The 18082-nt window shown below is 33.9% G+C and overlaps 1 protein-coding gene across 1 annotated transcript; it reads left to right on the top strand.

The window, feature by feature from the left end:
• Window positions 1–5618: 5618 nt before the first annotated feature.
• Window positions 5619–9076, top strand: LOC131057435 (uncharacterized). Its single transcript, XM_057991621.2, has 5 exons — window positions 5619–5724; window positions 5855–5924; window positions 6278–6795; window positions 6947–7199; window positions 8859–9076. Exons 1-5 carry the CDS (start codon window positions 5698–5700, stop codon window positions 8876–8878), a joined length of 888 nt encoding a protein of 295 aa, XP_057847604.1. The 5' UTR covers window positions 5619–5697; the 3' UTR covers window positions 8879–9076.
• Window positions 9077–18082: the final 9006 nt, after the last annotated feature.

Consider the following 18082-nt stretch of genomic DNA (forward strand, 5'->3'; position numbering starts at 1 on the left):
GTGGAAATGATCATAATTGAACTGGTAACACCTACACCAGAACAAAATGTTGAACCAGTTACGTCGGCAGTATCCAAAAATTCAATTGTAACTGAAGATGAGGGCAGAGGAACATAAAATCAGAAGACTCCTAAGTATGTAAGGTTGAATCATTTAGAAGATCAGATCATTGGAGACAAAACCAAAGGAGTGATGTCAAGAAGAAGGTTGGCAGCTGATGAGGTATGTTTAATTTCTCAAGTTGAGCCAACATTAGTAATTGAAGCTTGTAAAGATGAAAGCTATGAAATAAGATTTAGATCAGATAGAAAAGAATAACACATGGACTTTAGTTCCCCAACCTAAAAAATAAGAATGTTATTGGGACTAAATGGGTTTTTAGGAATAAATTGAACAAAGATGGACACATTGTGAGGTATAAAGCTAGATTGGTGTGTAAAGGATATTCTTAGAAGGAAGGAATTGATTATGATGAAACCTTTGCACCGGTAGTTAGGATTGAAGTTGTGAGATTATTTCTTGCTTATGCAACACATAAGAACTACAAGGTTTATCAGATGGATGTTAAGTGTGCATTTTTGAATGGAGATCTTGAAGAGGAAGTTTATATTGAGAAACTTGATGGATTTTCACTTTCAAATGACAAAAACATGGTTTGCAGGTTAAAGAAAGTTTTATGTGGATTGAAACAAGCCCCTAGAGCTTGGTATGCAAGACTGAATAGATATCTTTTGAAGCTTGATTTCACTAAAGGTAATGGTGACAATAATTTATATTATAAGATCACTAATGATGAAATATTGATTATCGAAGTCTTTGTTGATGATATCATTTTTGTAGGTGAAGATAAGTTGTGTATGGAATTATCTAACAATGTAAAGAATGAATTTGAGATGTCTATGATTGGGGAGATGAAATTCTTCTTAGGTTTGCAGATTACTCAGATTGATAAAGGTATTTTCATCTGTCAAACTAAGTATGCTAGGGAGTTGTTGAATAAATTTGGTAAGGAAAATTCTAAACCGATTAGTACACCTATTGTTACCAGTGAGAAATTGACAAAGAAAGATGCATCTGCACCAGTAAATTATACAAGGTACAAGTCTATTATTGGAGGTTTGTTATATCTAACTTAGACTAGACTGGATATAATGAATGCAGTTTGTATTGTATCAAGATATCAGAGTGATCCTAGAGAAAACCATGAGAGTGCGGTGAAAAGGATTCTTAGGTATTTGCAGGGAACAACTAAATATGGTTTGTGGTATTCTGAAAATGATGACATTACATTATGTGCATATAGAGATGCAGATTGGGCTGGAGATGTTGATGACCAGAAGAGCACATATGGTGGAGCTTTCTTTCTTAGAAAACAACTTGTTTCATGGATCAACAAAAATAAGTCATGTACCTCTTTATCTACTGTTGAGGCTGAGTATGTTGCTGTTGCTACTAATTGTACACAAGTTCTATGGATGAAGCAACTGTTGAAGGATATAAAGGTGGATTGTAATGAACCGATAGTTATTCATTGTGATAACTCTGCTGCTATTGATATATCAAAGAATCGAATATTTCATTCTAAGACAAAGAACATATCTATCAAGTATAACTTTTTGAAGGAGAAGGTGGAAGCAAATGAAGTCAGACTGGTTTATGTGAACACTAAAGAGCAGATTGTAGACATCTTCACTAAACCTTTGCCTAAAGAATCATTTGAGTACTTCAGAGACATATTGGGGGTTTCTGCCCCTCCGGTAGAGACCTGAGTGATGTTGATTGGCATCAGTCTGGTATGCGTTATCAAAGCTATTACTCATTCTAGATTGATGTGGTGGTGCTACTACTTAGGGGGAGTAGTCAACTGTAAGAATCTAAGGATTTATGACTTTTCTTTGATATTTATGTCAGATCTCTGGCATTGATGTCAAAGGGGGAGAGATATATTCATTAGGGGAGTTTGCTTCAGATCTTCATTGCTATATCATTTTGTGGGAGATTGTTGGTTGTCTTCCATAGGGGGAGACTTGTTTGGCATTTCTTGGCACTTGGATGTTTTTCACATCTAGTGTTGCCATCAATGCCAAAGGGGGAGATTGTTGGCAATTTAGAGGAATTGATTTGTGTTGCATTGATGTTTTGTCATTGATGGCAACACAAATTGTTTTGGTTGTTTATCAGTTTCTGGTTGGTTCTGGTAGAGTGGTTGGATTATGATATTGATCTGGTATGCTCCGATATACTTTGGTTTGTGGAATTGTTTTGGATCTATCATTTATTCTATTCAGATGCATATCACAATCAGTTGGTTCAGGATTTGATGACTCAGATACTATCATTTGTTCTAGTAAGCCTTTTGGTCACTGGTAATGGTTTTACTGACAGAGCTTTGTTGAAGATCTTTTGATGCACATGATACGTGGTGCTGGTGCGCCTTCTAGATGGTTCTCAGGATGCTGATGGTTATCTTGTTCATGTTCTTGTTGATCGGTGGTGTTGGATTTGGTTTATGGCGACCTATTTTGGGTCCGGTTTATGTAACGTGTTGGAGGATGTTCCTGATGCATTACCAGCGGGATTTAATGACTGGTTTACATTTTTTTGGGCCTAAGATGACTTGGTTGATCATTGGATTGCGGGTTTATGTTACGAATTTATCGTATTATCTTTTAGGTGGATGACCTAATTGTTTAGGTCCCGGGTTGGTATAAATATGATATAAGATCTCTTTGTAGATCATGGTAATGGGCATATGGGATTATGGTTATAGGATTATGTGTTTGCGAAGGACTCTAGCATTTATGACAAGGCAGAATGTCATATCGAGTCCCACCCCCTTCAGCTGCATCTATAAGATTTTGTAATCATATGCAGAGGTTTTGGTCGATCATTGGTGATCGAATTGGGTTTGTGGAAAAGGTTTAAGGCCTCTAGTATTGAGTTGAACCAGAACTGTACTTATGCATAGGAGATGTTATCTTTGCAGTTCACTCTTCTTTTCGGATTGTAGTCTAGATTTATTTTGTAATCAGTGAGGCTCCTTTTGTGATGAGTAGTGGGCTCTAGGATATTGGCCTTCTTGCATGTGCAGGTCCCTCATATTGTAATCACATACTTACTGCAGAAGTATTATCTGACTGTAGGTAGGCTTCCCACCGTGGTTTTCCACGTACAAATCTTGGTGTCATGTGTTCTGGATGGATGGTAACTGTGATGTGATTTATGTTTATGTTTAATTGCTGTATCAGTTATTCCGGTATTTGGTTTATGCATTCCGGTATTGATTTTATGTGTTTCAGTAATAAGGATTTGAATGATTAAAGTTTTGTAATCTGTTGACAACTGATTCACCCTCCCCCCCCCTCCCCCTCTTAGTTGTCCTTTGGTTATTTGAGCTGTCTAACATATCCTTAAAAAGTGTCTGAAGGGTTACATTGTCTTCCTCGTATGGCTTATTACAAAATATTTTCTAGTACATAAAAAATGCTTAACAAACTGGGCACTTTGGATTTATATGAGCCCATTGTGCATAATAGCACTATAGCTTGGGTTAGCCATGTGGTTATCCCTACTTGTTGTTTTCTTGCATTAGTTACCCTACATTTTTCTTATAGTTTCTTTGTGTCTTGGTTAGACAAGATGCCTGTTGAAGGCAAATTTGCGGTGTAGGCATAATAACCAATCTCCACCAGATCTGAAAATAAGGATGTATAGCCATGGCATGTTGTAGACTTGTAACTAGATCATCTCCCATTATTACTTACTCATTTGTTGCACATGCAATCTTTCTATTACTGCTTGAGCAATGGTCTCCCCCTGAGAAGCATTCCCTTTATGCTCCATCTGCTCATCTTCTCCCCTTATTTAAATACGCTAACCTGTCATACATTTCATTTTTATTTACTTCATGAGAGTAGTGAGAATAAATATTACAAAATATTTTCTAATACATCAAAAATACCTTAAGACGCTTTTTAAGGATATTGAAACTATTTAATATGGCATTAAATTTACAAAGTAGTGATATTTAAACCTAACATTACGTTAAAAAATAAAAAAGTAATATTATGATATTTTATTTGATAATGTGAACTTAAAATTACTATTTAAATAATAAGCATATACGTAGGGCAAGTGTACTAGTAGCCGTTATAGGTAACTTCATGCACCCACAAATTCTAAACAGTACATTAGATTTTGACGATTTTTTTTGGTTAACGATGCACGCTGTGGGATCCGTTATGAGCGCCAGGGTCAAAAAGTAAACTTTTTGAAGTGTTACCCAATATTTGCTTGAAGATGCTCCAATAACCATGCATGTGTTATGGGTACCAATAAAGATGCATAAATGGGCCAATTATGATCCAAAAAACTAAAAAATAAGTGACTCTTGATACATACGTAATTTATTAATGACCTTTTAGTTATTTATTTATTTATTTTCTAAATTTAATAATTCTTAAATTTAAATAATTGTAATGGAGATTTCTAGGGCAAGGAGGTGACACTCCTAGTTCGACACAACCTAAATCACCTCCATTGTTCGTACGAGCAACTTAATGTCACGCAGACCAAGAAACTTCACGAAGTCAAACGTAGCTGATGTGTATGTCATGTAACCGCGTATAACTTAATTCCGTGATATAAGCTTATTGGTTGATTATGATTATGAGATAAAATAATAAATATCTTGTACGTCTAACCCTAATCAATTAAGAAAAGTCTTGATTATGGCGCTTATACAAATCTGTAACACGATTCGATGATTCCATGGTCTGAGGTCCGATAGAATAGTAGAGTTATGTGTGTGGAATTTAACCACGTCTAACTTCATTTCAATGCTATAATCTTACTATTATTAGATCAGCAGGCTTCTTGTAACTGTAAACCTAAAAAAATAATAAAACAATTGATTAAAGGCTGTGCTTCTTCCCAGGCATGTATGAGTTAACATAGTCTTGCTAAGACCCACTAAAATGCGTAAGTCCGTCCCTTCGATCCATGAGATGTTCTCATGAAATCGGGATATTTTTCTGTCTTCCAATGAAAAAATGGCATCCGGATATCCCAAAAAGGAAAGAGTCAGGTTAATAATTATTGTGCGAGAGATAAACAATCTATAATTTGAATACCAAGAATTGAGAAGTAGGCAAGCTTTTGGAATCTCCTGATATTAAGGCAAAAGAAGAAAAGGCTGTCAATGGTGGAGATCGAGACACCAACTACACTCCCACGTTTTCCTTCGAGAAATGTCTCGTAACGTTCAGGCAACCTAACTTTTGCAAAGAATATCACATATTTTATTAATAAGAGATGACTAATTCCTAGGAGTTGTATAATGAATGTTTGTGTCAAGAGGTGACCAAAATGATAGACCTCTAGCTGTAGGGGGGCACCAGATTTCCAACTGATACACCAAATCTCTCTTGGAAAGCGTATGGATCAAATTTCTCTATTGTTTACTACGTGGCTTATCGAGTTCACAGCCCCCATTAAAGGTACCCATTCCCCATATCGCAAGGTCAAACAATCAATCAACTATTCAGTCTCTTTGTTTGCTTGCAAATTTTCTTATAAATAGTTGAGCTATGTTTAAAATAAATGGTCATGCAGTTGGTTGGTAGTGCAAGGCCTTTGCTTTTTGCTTGTATTATCCTCATCCTCGCCAATTTGCAGAGGGAAGGGCGAAGAGTAAAGATGATTCAGTATCGGAAAACAATTAAGGTATCTTGTGCTTATTTGCTTTTACACAGTTTTCATGCTCATTGTTTGTAAGATTTATGGTATTATTGTTAAATGTATTAGTGTTTAATGCTTATTACTAACATCTCATCTCTTTGGGTTTACTATACAGATCTTAAAATGGATTTTCCAGAAGCATCGCAACGAGCCAGCTACAAGGTCAAGTAAAGACAATGGTGAAGGTGAGCAGATTACTTCTTTTATTTTTATTAAATTTTTTTTTAATGATTGTATAGACATGACCATCTTCATAAAATTAGATAGAATAGATGTTAGTTTGTATTTTTTTTGGATTTGATAGTGTAGATTTTTTATTGTCAATGTTTTAGATCAAATTCAATGATCTATCATTAGAATATGAAAGAAAGAGAATAGAAAAGTCATAGAATTTGATTTGAAATGTTGACAATAAAAAATGTACACAATTGAATCCAAAAAAATACAAACTAATCATTATGAACTGTGAAAATTTTATGATTTTGATAGAATAAAGATATCATTGTAATCTAATAGAATTTAGTTTAATTTTGATTAGGAGAAATGAAGACTGTGGCATCTGAAAAGGCTTCGAATTGGATCATTTATGAATCGGGGGAGATGGAGGACGAGCATGAGGAAGAGACAGATAGAAGAATAGTTGTGGGAAGAAATCAGCAGAGCTATATTGCAGGACTGGCAGGGAATCTGTATGGATTGAAGGAGAGAATGAATACTTGTGGGGCCTCCTTTACCATCAACTTAAATCAACTCAAAGATATGGGCTATGTTGCTGAATGTTTTACTCCAAGCTTTCGCCACTGCCCATTGGACAATAATACTCTGCTTCATCAAGAACGTGAGAAAGCTAATGCAATGGACAACATAAGAAGATGTGTAACCAAGATTATCGGCAACAAAGGGTTACCCAACTTGAAGGAAAAACCAAGAGACGAGAACGCAGAGAAGAAAGAGACCCACAAAAGTTATATAGATAAGCTGAGAGCGTCTCGGATGGGGGAGATTGTGAAATGGCAGGGCACTGCTAAAAGCACCAAAGTTAACAGACGTTGGACGGTACTAAATTTTCTTTCTCTTGGTTTTGCTGACCTTTATCCATACGGTATTATGAGAAGAAAATAATAATAATAAGATTATATACATATAATATGCCTTGGGCGTAAGTAGTTTATTGGTCTGATATTGTGGGTGGTACTGGTTAATGTAGATTTTGAACAGGAACAAAGGGTCATTGAAGGGCACCCCAAGCTCAGAGGAATATCTGTTGACATGCTCGAGTAAGATGAGCAAATGGAACATTACAAATTGTTCTTCTTCCTCCTCCTCCTCCTCCTCGACTTCAACTTCTTCTTCTTCGTTTCGAGTTCAGAGTAGAATGGAGATGCAAGTGGCCCGCAGCTCGGTGACTCGTGTTGCCCCCAATTGCAGTAAAGATATTTGGATTACTTCCGACTCTGAATGTAAGTGTTATCAAGCATTGGATTCTCTCTTAATATTATAAAAGTATCAAATGCATTAAAATAGTTCCACTAACTCCATTACCGTGACTTTGATTCTCTAAAAGCACCGATTGCAAACTCTCACGACTCCTTTTTTATATCCTTTTTTTTGGGGTTGATATTAACTATTTCACGTGCCAAGAAGTATTATTATTTTTTATCTATTGGTTCTGTTTATTCATAAATATTTTTGTCGGCTTTGTTGACTTGTTGGGAAGGTTTAATGGTATGTATCATGTATCATATAAATTTCACTTTTCAAGATGTAATATTATATATATATTTTTTAGATTTTTAATATGGTTTTTTTTTTGTTGTAGTGAAGGTTTAACATTTTTTTGTTTTACAGTTCAAGTTTTTTGATCAAATTATGTATGTTTGCATTCAAAAATTACCATTCTACAATTTCATGAATTATGAAAAATTTATGTCAATTATTGTATTTTTTATTAATTTTTTAATTTTATGTCTTTTCTTAATTTAGAATATGAGTTATTGTTATATTAATTAGCAATTTTGAATTTCATTTTTCAAAATTGAAAAAGATCATATTGTTTATTTTTAAGAAGTAATATTTATAGTAGCAATATTAGAATAAGATTTGATGTTGTAATGGTAAAAGAAAAAATATTTATAATTGACATTCATCTTTTAGGTAGAAAGTAATTATAATAAGTGAAATTATTAGAAAGTAACATAAAAGAATACATTATTTTTTATAGATTTTAAAGTAAAAGTAAACCAAAATAATTGTTCAAATAATAAGAAAGAGTGATTTGGTAAAAGAAAAACTGAAAATTATATACCAAATAACTCTTCAATTAAAAATCAAGTAATTGAAAAAGTTATGTACTCTAAAAATAAAATAATATATAAAATTATGCAAATAATTTGTTTCAAAAATTTTTAGCACCATTAGTACAATTATTTCCTCAAAATATAAAGTAACAAATTCATTAAAATTCTAAACAAATTAACATAGATATGAGTTAAAAAATGTTTACATCTTACTTACATCATAAATTTTTAGTCTAGTTTAAAAATTATTAAAAAAAAATTATTCTAACTAAAAATTTCTAATATTAATATTAATGTAAATCATTTAAGTTTCAAATAAAAAATATATTTAAATTTAAAATTAAAAAATAATATAAAAATTGATTGTTTTGAGAACATTTTGATGTTACTACAAACAATTGATTTGTGATTAGATCTAACATGGATATTCTCTTTGTTTAGTTTCACAATTTTAGCTCTACAATACTATGTTTAACCTTTTTTATTCCAACCCTTTAGTAGGTATCAATATGTTTATTATGACTTATGATATATTTCAATTAAGCACATTATGGCTTATGATATTTTTTTAATTTGAATCATTATCTCAAAGTAATACATATAGTTATTTATATTATTGTTTTTTAAGTTTTTATAATAAAATGTAGTTAATATATAATATTTTATATTTTTTTATTGGTAGTAGTTAATGTAATTTATTATTTTATAATTTTCATATGTAAAGTAATTATAATCATTATGTTTTAATATAAAATAATATTTAAATTATTTAAATAATATATTTTATAATCTAGTTTTGTAAATTGTTTATTTGTTGGACAGATGTTGTTTTGGAGATATGAGAGAAATTGAAGACAACAAAGATGAAGAAAAAGTTTTTCCTCTCTAAGAGAATTCTCATGTAATTTATATTTATATTATTGTCAACCAATAATTATTTAGTTAACAATATAATTTTTTAATGTTAGAATTATATGACCACAATCAATTATAAGGATGTATAAATCTATATTTGAAAATGTATTTCTATTCAAGTCATATGTACGTGAAATTGTATTTTAATAAAAATAAATGACTTATAACTTGTTTACATCCATATTTTCATATTTTATTCACATTAGTATTTTTACTTACCATTTGACATCTTGAGATTTGATTATATTTCTATTAATTTTATTTATCGAGTGTGCAAAATATCATGCTAACTATCTTCATAATGAAGGGAACATTTCTTTTCTTCAAATTAAACTAGTGGGAGTGCATTGTGAAAGACCAACAAGTGGAGATTCCTGATGTGTTGCTTAATATTGTTATTGCTGAGCTCAACCTCTCTCTTGTTGGTATTTTTTTGGCCTTCTGACCTTCTATTGACCAAGTTAGGAAATGAGCTACTGCTAGGTGGAAGCTAAAAGGTAGCGTGTCTATTAATGCCATGGAAAATGGTTTTTCCCTTTTTTAGTTTTGTCATTTAGGAAGATTTGGTTAAGATCCTCATAGAAAGTTTGTGGTCTTATAGAAGTAACAATTTTTTATCCCTTTGCAAATGGAAACCTAGCCTAGACCGTTGGAAAGATTCTCGAGTAGTTGCACACACTTTTTCCTTATTTAAAAGAAATCAACTACAGTTTTAATTTTCAAAACAAAATCATTCATTCGCTTGTATAATTTTTTAATCACTTACAATATTACTCCTCCACATAACGGAAATATTACTTCCCTTCTAAAAAGAGAAAATCCGCAATGCATTTGACTCTTTTTAAAAAAAGATATCGATTTATTTTCTAATACCCTATACTTAGCTTGGATTTAATCACATAAAGCCTTCGATAATGCTTCCCAAACGAAATGCACGAGACTAGCATTGCCTTTTTAGTTTGAAACTTTTACTTTCAAAACATTCATTCTTATTAATAAGACTGGGCTACACTCAATTTAAAGAAATCCTTTTTAAAAATAAATCTCTATTCTTTTTAGGATTTTTAAACAATTTCATATTGAATAGAATCTAATATAGTATTTTTAAGTTTAAAGATATAATTTCATTCAATAAACCTTTTAGTTATTTAATTTTTAAAAGTCACAATATATTACATATATTATTATTTATTTTAAATATTTGATATAGTAAATAAAAGTTTCTATAATAATGTATTTAATTAATAATATAATTTTCTTATTTTATTTTATTTGACATTTAAAGAAATCACATATTAATTAAAATATTAAAATTATATAACAAAGAATCATATTTCGGGATTAAATAAATATACAATTAATTTAATTATTAAATAACAATTATGAAAATAATAAGGGTCATGACACAAGTTACGCTCCTATTTAGGATTGGTTCCTAGGTCCAACCCATTGAGTATGAAAATTCCAAAGCTTTCTGTTAATCTTGTAGAAGATATGACCATCTCAGTTTTGAATGCAAGAAATAGCTTGTTAGAAAACAACAGATTTGCAATGCTCCTTTTGTTTACCCTATTGTTGGGCTGAGGAATTCTTTGACTCATACGGATGATGATCCCATAACTGATCCTACCCCATTCACTACTAAGATTGAGAGAAACTTAGCCAAAGATAAGAAAAAGCAACCTGATGATCTAACAGTTTTTTCATTTTGGTTTGTAGCCGAATAGACCCTTGGATTCAAAACCTTTGCAAAATGTGGACATCCTTCCCCATCTTAGGCAAAAGGAAAACATGGTGTGTGGGGGATTGTTGGATGTGGACATGGTTGTGGACTTGAATCACAACACTTCTACACTACCCTACCATGCTACCTTTGGAGTCTATTAGAAAGATTCTAAAGTGGAAATTGTGATAATTTGCCTAAACCCCAATAAAGAGAACATTAATATGGAAAATGTGATTAAAACCCCTAAAGAGAAATTTGTGACAGATTTTGTCAACTTGAAAGAAAAGCTACACATCTTGGTTTTTTCTTCTACCCCCACTCCCGCCCACCTACCTAGTAAGTCAAGAAAGACTCTTGTTGATGAAGGAGACGATGAATTTGATTGGACCCAAGCTAGTTCTAAGAACAAAAATAAAAAGAAAGTTGATGTATGAGGAGAGAACAGAGTCAGAAGATCATCACAAATAGACTCTAGGAACAAGGATGCAATAAGAGAGATTGCTAATGGAAGATAAAGGACCTTATATAATCTCTTAGAAACTATGAAAAAAAATTAATTTGCATCCCGTAATGGTGAGATGTTTGTTCTACTCAAGGATGAGTATATCTTTTGTACTTGTTTTAGATGAAGATTCTATCTTGGAATGGGAGGGGCTTAAATAGCCCTGTGAAACAACACATGTTGAAATGTATGCTAATGGACCAAAAAATGGATATTCTCTTGCTACATGAACCAAAGATGTGATCTTTTATATTTGAGGAGATTGTCATTTCTTTCTAGCCTTCGACTGCTTTCCTTGTTAGTGATGTTGAAGGAGTGTCTAGGGGCATTGCTACCTTGTGGAATTTGACCTCTTTTAATGGTAGTCTAATTCATTTTGCCAAAAATTGTCTTATTGTAAAGTTGAGAGATTTAAGGTCCCACTTTGTGCAAAATCTCATAAATGTCCATGCTCCCAATGCGAGATCCCCTAGGGATAGCCTTTGGTCCTCTCTGTAAAAATTTATCTTGTGTGTTGGTATTTTGGATATGTTGATATGGTTTTGTCATTGATGTCAACACTTGTCAACACTTATCAGCACTTGGAGATCTTTGGTCATGTTCACCAACATGATCAATGACTTATGCACGGTCACCGGTATCTGGTTCACCGACAGGTTATATTGTTCATCGGCACTTGGAATGACTTGAGATTACTTGGTTATGTCGAAGACATTGTTTGGACACTTTGTTTTGGTGATTTATTCATTGGTCTAATTGGGTTTGCATATTTGATGTTACCGACAAATAGGTTTAGGTTATGGACCGACAAGCATATCTAATCCAGATCAACACGACACATAATGAAGATGAATTATTATTATTGTAAATGCATTGAGCCGACATCATGCATCACATATTGATTCATTTGTAATTAATTTTATTGTAATATCTTTTAGTGAGCCAACCTACACATTTGGTCTTAGGTTATGGTATAAATAAAAGATCTCATTTACGAGATTGATATAGGATAGTGAAAAAGGTTTATAAGGTTGTAATATTCGGTATATACGAATATAAGCAGAGCTATACACATAGACATCATTCAAGATTGAAGGAAGGTTTGAAGAAGGCAAATCAGAGCTTAACCGGTACTAAATCCAGCATATGAAGATGCTATTTTGAGCAGTACATTATCATTGGATTTAACCATCCAATTGTAGTCAGTGTGACTCCCATTTTGTGATTGAGCAGTGAGCTCTAGGTAGTTGGCCTTTCTGCATGTGCAGACTCCATATTGTACACACATACTATCTGCACTAGTATCATCTGATTGTGGGTAAGGTTTCCCACCATGGTTTCTCTCCTTATAGGGTTTCCACATACAAATAACTGTGTTATGTGTTGTGTATGTTATTTGTCTTTCTATTTCATGCATTAAACTTTACCGATACTGCAATTAACTTTTAAATTGTCTATAGACATTAAAGTTTATTTTACTGGCATTAAGCATTAAGTTTGGTTAAGTTATTTTTTGTTTGTATTTATTGGACAACTAATTCACCCTCCCTCTCAATTACCTCTGGGACCTAACATTGTACTCATCTATGGATTACTAGATGTTGGCTGGAGATTTTAATTCTCCCTTGTACCAATCTGAGAAATCTGACAACCTTGAAGACTACTCTAAGAGAATGAATGATCTTATGGAATTTATTTATGTGGTTGGTTTGATGGATATTCACTTGGTCTAATAGGAGACTTGGACAAAACCTAATTCAAGTTAGATTGGATTTCTTTTTGGTTTCTAGTAAATTGGAGATATGTTGACTCCTTATCCCTATGCTCCCTCCCTAAATTTGGATCAAATTGTAATGTGATTATCTTATCTTTAGATGAAGATGCCAAGAGAAGCCATTACTCATTTAGATATGAGATCATGTGGTCTCTTCTTCTAGATTTCAGAGTCTTGGTTCAATGATTGTGTAATGTTCCAATTAATGGTGCTCCCATGTTTTGTGTGGTCCAAAAATTAAAACTGTTAAGGAACAAAGTAAAAGGTTAGAATAGATACTCCTTTGGGAATATCTTTGAGTAGAAAAAGTATATTTCTATCACACTAGAAGCTATTCAAGAGAAGATTGAAATTAATTGTGCTACTTAGGAGGAATGCTTGGAGGAGATCTTGCTAAGAGAGCAATGATTTAGATTGAATAAAAAAGAAGAGGTCATTTGGAAATAGAAATCCAAGATTTAGTGGCTCATAGAGGGAGATAGGAATACCAAGCTCTTTCACTAGTCTACTTTGAGGCACTTGAAAAGGAACAAGATAAGACAACTGCTGAAGGAAGATGGCTCAATTACAGAAGATGAGGTGGAGATTGATAAACTATTTATGAACTTCTTTGGTAATCAAATTACTAATAGTAAATGTTATGTCAAGGACCCTATTGGTCTACTTGAGGTCATCATAGATTAGGACCTACATACTCTTAATTCCAAGGTCTCATTCCAAGAAGCCATGGAGGTGGTTTTTTCATTTGGGGCTTATAAGGAACTTGGTCCTAATGGGTGCCCCTTGGTTTTCTTCCAAGAGTATTGGGATGTGGTTGGAATAGATATCTTCAATTCTACAAAGGACTTTTTCAAGTCTGGTAAACTCCTCAAACAAGTTAATTCTACCTACATTTCTTTTATTTTGAAAAATGATAATGTTGTTTCTATTAAAAATATTTTAGACCAATTAGCTTATGTAATACTTTGTATAAAATATTTTCTAAAGTTATTGTTAATAGGCTCAAACTTGTGCTAAACAAAATGATATATGTTAATCAGAAAGGATTTGTCAAAGGGAGACATATTATGGATGTTGTTATCAGTGCCCATGAACTTGTTTGTTTGATGGAACATAGAAGAAAACCTAAAATGGATTTTAAGTTAGATACCTCAAAAGCCTATTATAGAGTGTCATGGAATTTCCTCTTTGAAGCGGTTAAAAAATTTGGCCTTAAAGATAAATTTCTAAAGATAATTACAGAGTGTTTGACTACCTTAATGTTATCTATTTTGGTTAATGGATCACCTAAAGGGTACTTCGCTTGTGGCTAGGGTCTTGGTCAAGGGGATCCTCTATCCCCTACTTGGTTATCATTGTTGCTAAAGTTTTGGGGAGAAATATTTGAAGACTGAAAAGGACAAGTAGACTAAAAGATGTCAAAGATGCCACTACTATGGACCCTCATGAATAACTCATGTATGACATGATCATTTTCAAAGAGGCCTACATTTTGGAAGCTAGAGGTTGGAAAAAGACCCTTGACAATTATGCTAAGATCTCGGGCCAGCACATAAATTATGATAATGAGCAAATTGTTCTTTCTAAATGTTTGCTCATAACTACAAGAAAAAATTACCAAAATTTTGGCATGTGAGGCTAATTCTTTACTGGACTCCTATCTAGGCCTTCCTCTTATCTCTAAATCCCCCACAAATCTCTATTGGAATGGCATAATTCAAAGGTTTGAGAAAAAGCTTGCTGCATTGAAAGGGAAATTGTTAAGCTTGGCTAGTAAAATCCAATTGGTTAAGGATTGCTTCCAAAACATCCTAGCTTATTACCTTTCTCTCTTCAAGATTCTTGGATGTGTAGCAGATAAGATTAAAAAAGTTAAAAAGTGATTCCTATGGACTAGTACAAAAGAAAACACAAGAATGTCCCTAGTTGCTTGGGACAAAGTGTGCAACTCCATTAATGAAGGTAGACTTGGAATAAGGAAGCTTAAATCTTTTAATAGGGCCTCAAAAAAATCTCCAAAATTGGATGGCCATTGATTGAAGGTGCTAAAGGCTAGGTGAAAAAATTTACTGCTAAATACCTAAATAGTGCCAATAGTTATTGTAATGGTGGAAAAATGGTGAATGATAGATCAAGAAGGAAACTACCCTTTCCCTCAAAGAGAGATGAGAGTTTCAATATTGATTACCATTCAAGAACTTTTCATCAAATTACATTTGGAAGAGGAGAGGATAATTCACTAGATTCAATCTCTCCATATGAAGATGGTAGATTGAATTCTCAATGAATTGGGAATGCTAAGTTGATCCCCTCTTCCTTGTTTGAAATGGAAAGGAATTGATTGAATTATGTAGTGCAAAAGTGACAAAGAATTGATTATAACTTGAGATCAGAATATGGGATGAAGTTGTGCACCTACATTTGGCAGTAAAATGTTGAGAAAAAGTGGCCCTGCAAATTTGAGGAAAAGTTACTTGGATCGTGGCGGGAATGTATAGGGTCCTCCGAAAAATCTGTGAAACAAAAAGGGTTTTTTCGCCTATGCAAATGAAGCCTAAATCTGAAAGTACAGCTGCGCACCTACAACCTATACACATAAAAGAGAGGAAAATGGGTTGGGATTGGGGGTTTGCCTTTAGATCAAACCCCAGTTTTGGAATTAACCAAGTAATGAAAGAAAGTACTTGCAAGTAGCTATAAATGAAAGACTGAAATGTAAATCACCTCAAGGGAAGTTGTAGTAGCAATGTTGATAGAAGTGCTTGCGTGGAATTGAATGTCGAAATCAATCTCCTCTTCAATGGTTGAATCCTTGACTTGAATGCAACACCTAGCCTTGAAGGGAGACTTGAGAATGCTCAATGCTGGAAAAGAATGCTTGATCACTTGTGCACACTTGAGTCTCTCCAACTTCAACTTATCCAAATTAACCAATTTCCACTTATGTAAATGAGAGGATGAATGCCCCTTAAATACATGTTTGTGGATTTGAATTTCATCACGAGCCGACATCGAGGGAGTTTCCTGCTCGAGGCACAACCAACAATGCAACCCTAGGAAGGGTCCTACCCCAAAATAGGGCAGGGATAGCGGCACCCCTTTTGTGGGAGGACAAGGGTGCCACACCCCTATCCAAGGGGGGACAGTGGTGTTGCGCCCCTATCCTACCCCTTTCTCTAGGGCAGAGTGCAGACGAGGTGATGCAGAGGCCAAGAAAGAAGCTATTTCTGCAAGCTGAGTAATCTCTGGTCTCTGATCAGGTTAGAGGATTTTATCTCACATGTGTGAGGACCCTAATGCGGTAAAAAATTGCTAGGGTCACAGTTTAATGACACTACGTTTAGCCCCCACTTTAGCGGGAGTAAGTGTATGCCAATACTACTAGTAAAGTTCAAGGAAACAAGATTGAAAGACTTATACCATGTCAAGGAGGCAAGATGTGCCAAGCCCCCAGTGGACTTAGGATCCTATGACTTTGATTGATAAAGTAAAAGGGAAGATCAAGAAGGGGAGAACCATGATTGCAAGTAGCAAAGTTTCCTTTACTATGAGTCATGAAAGCAAGGATACAAAATATTACAAAGCAAAACAAGGTTCACTAAGTAATTCTAGGTATCACAAGAAGGAAAGTATGAGAGGAGTGTATACCCCCATGTTAAAGCAATAGCGCGCGCCTTATCGGGAGTGATTGCTTTAAGTTAGGATACACCCACAAGAGAGAAGAAGATAGGAAGCATGTTATCACAAGGATTTAGCCCCCAATTGAGGTATAAACTCAAGGATAGTGAACACAAAACATGAGGTAGTGTCACTTTCTGTGGGGTCAATATGTTGTATGATAACTCATGTATATCATGTATGTATATGCATATAATAATTGACATTCCCCAAAGAAGGACACTACCTTAGAAGAAAGGAAAGAGAGGATGTCTTTTGAGTCAACATAAAAAGAGACCACTTGAGAAAAGATCTCATTTCTTTGCATCATCCCCTAGTAGACATTAAGGGAACAATAGAAGAATGGTCACAAAAGAGAAAGAAAGGAGAGGGAGAAAGATCTGCAGTGCTAATATTGCTAATCTAGCACGACATCTGCCTCTCAATCTTGCTGATAACTATTTTGGGAAGGCGAGAAAAATGCCAAAGGAGTGACATTAAGCACAATAGATGGTGCTATCACAAGATCCAAACAAGGACTATGCTCATGTTGTAAGTCATTTTGTTCGATTCTAGGAGCTAGGATTAGGGCTTGTGAAAACTCATCCGATAAATGCTTGTCCACATCAACATGTTGGCATTTTGAGATTGTTGGCATTTTGCATAGAGATTGCATTAATGATATGTTGTCATTGATGTCAATTGAACCAGTAATGGTATTCATGTTATTGCTGATATTGTTGTTTTTGATATTGGCTAGTAATTGGTAAGAAGAGCTTTGTGGAAGATGTTGTAAACCGGTATGTAAAGTTTGTGAGTTGAACTAGTGAACCAGTGTAAAGGGTTAAACCTTTCTATGTAATGTAATCGGTAAACCCTATCAGCTGTTAAACCCTAAACGATTAAGTTTGATGGTTTATTATCTGATAAGCGGTAATGATGGAGACACGTGTGATCATTGTATGAGGATATTTTCAAATTGTTTTGGCACGTTTGTTTTTGGTCTAGGGAAGGAGCAAAGTGGATTGCATCTAATGCACAATGTGTGATGAGTTACAAAGTCTGATGAAGTGGTGATCATGGAGCGGTTGGAATTTCCTTGAAGAATGTAAAGAGATTGTCATGATTTCTAATGGTCAAGATTGTACCGACTTGTTTGTAATCTCGATGATGAGAATTAAGTTTTTTGTTGTGTTACCAACCTAATTGATTTGTATTTAAGGTCGATGAAGTTACTTGTAAAGAGTGTTGGCAAGATTGGTAGAAAACCTATTGAGTGTGTAGTTGCCCAACCAGTTAATGGATCTGCACTTTGAGTGAAGGAAGATTGAAGCTTAGAAGGATCTGATCAAGCAAATGTAGTGCTACTCAGACAGATCAAGAAAACCTATTGTTTTCTAACAATTACAACATAAGTGAAATCCCTTAACCAAGTAAGCTCTAACAAGCTTGGTTACTCATTAAATCCTCTA

This window comes from Cryptomeria japonica, chromosome 7 (assembly GCF_030272615.1).
Source record: "Cryptomeria japonica chromosome 7, Sugi_1.0, whole genome shotgun sequence".
Lineage (NCBI taxonomy): Eukaryota > Viridiplantae > Streptophyta > Pinopsida > Cupressales > Cupressaceae > Cryptomeria > Cryptomeria japonica.

What these genes read in the sequence shown, in the direction of transcription:
- LOC131057435 (XM_057991621.2), top strand. Translation starts at nt 5,698, where the DNA reads ATGATTCAGTATCGGAAAACAATTAAG. An exon ending in AAGTAAAGACAATGGTGAAG is followed by an intron (nt 5,925 to 6,277) that starts GTGAGCAGATTA and finishes AATTTTGATTAG; the next exon opens with GAGAAATGAAGACTGTGGCA. An exon ending in GATTACTTCCGACTCTGAAT is followed by an intron (nt 7,200 to 8,858) that starts GTAAGTGTTATC and finishes TTTGTTGGACAG; the next exon opens with ATGTTGTTTTGGAGATATGA.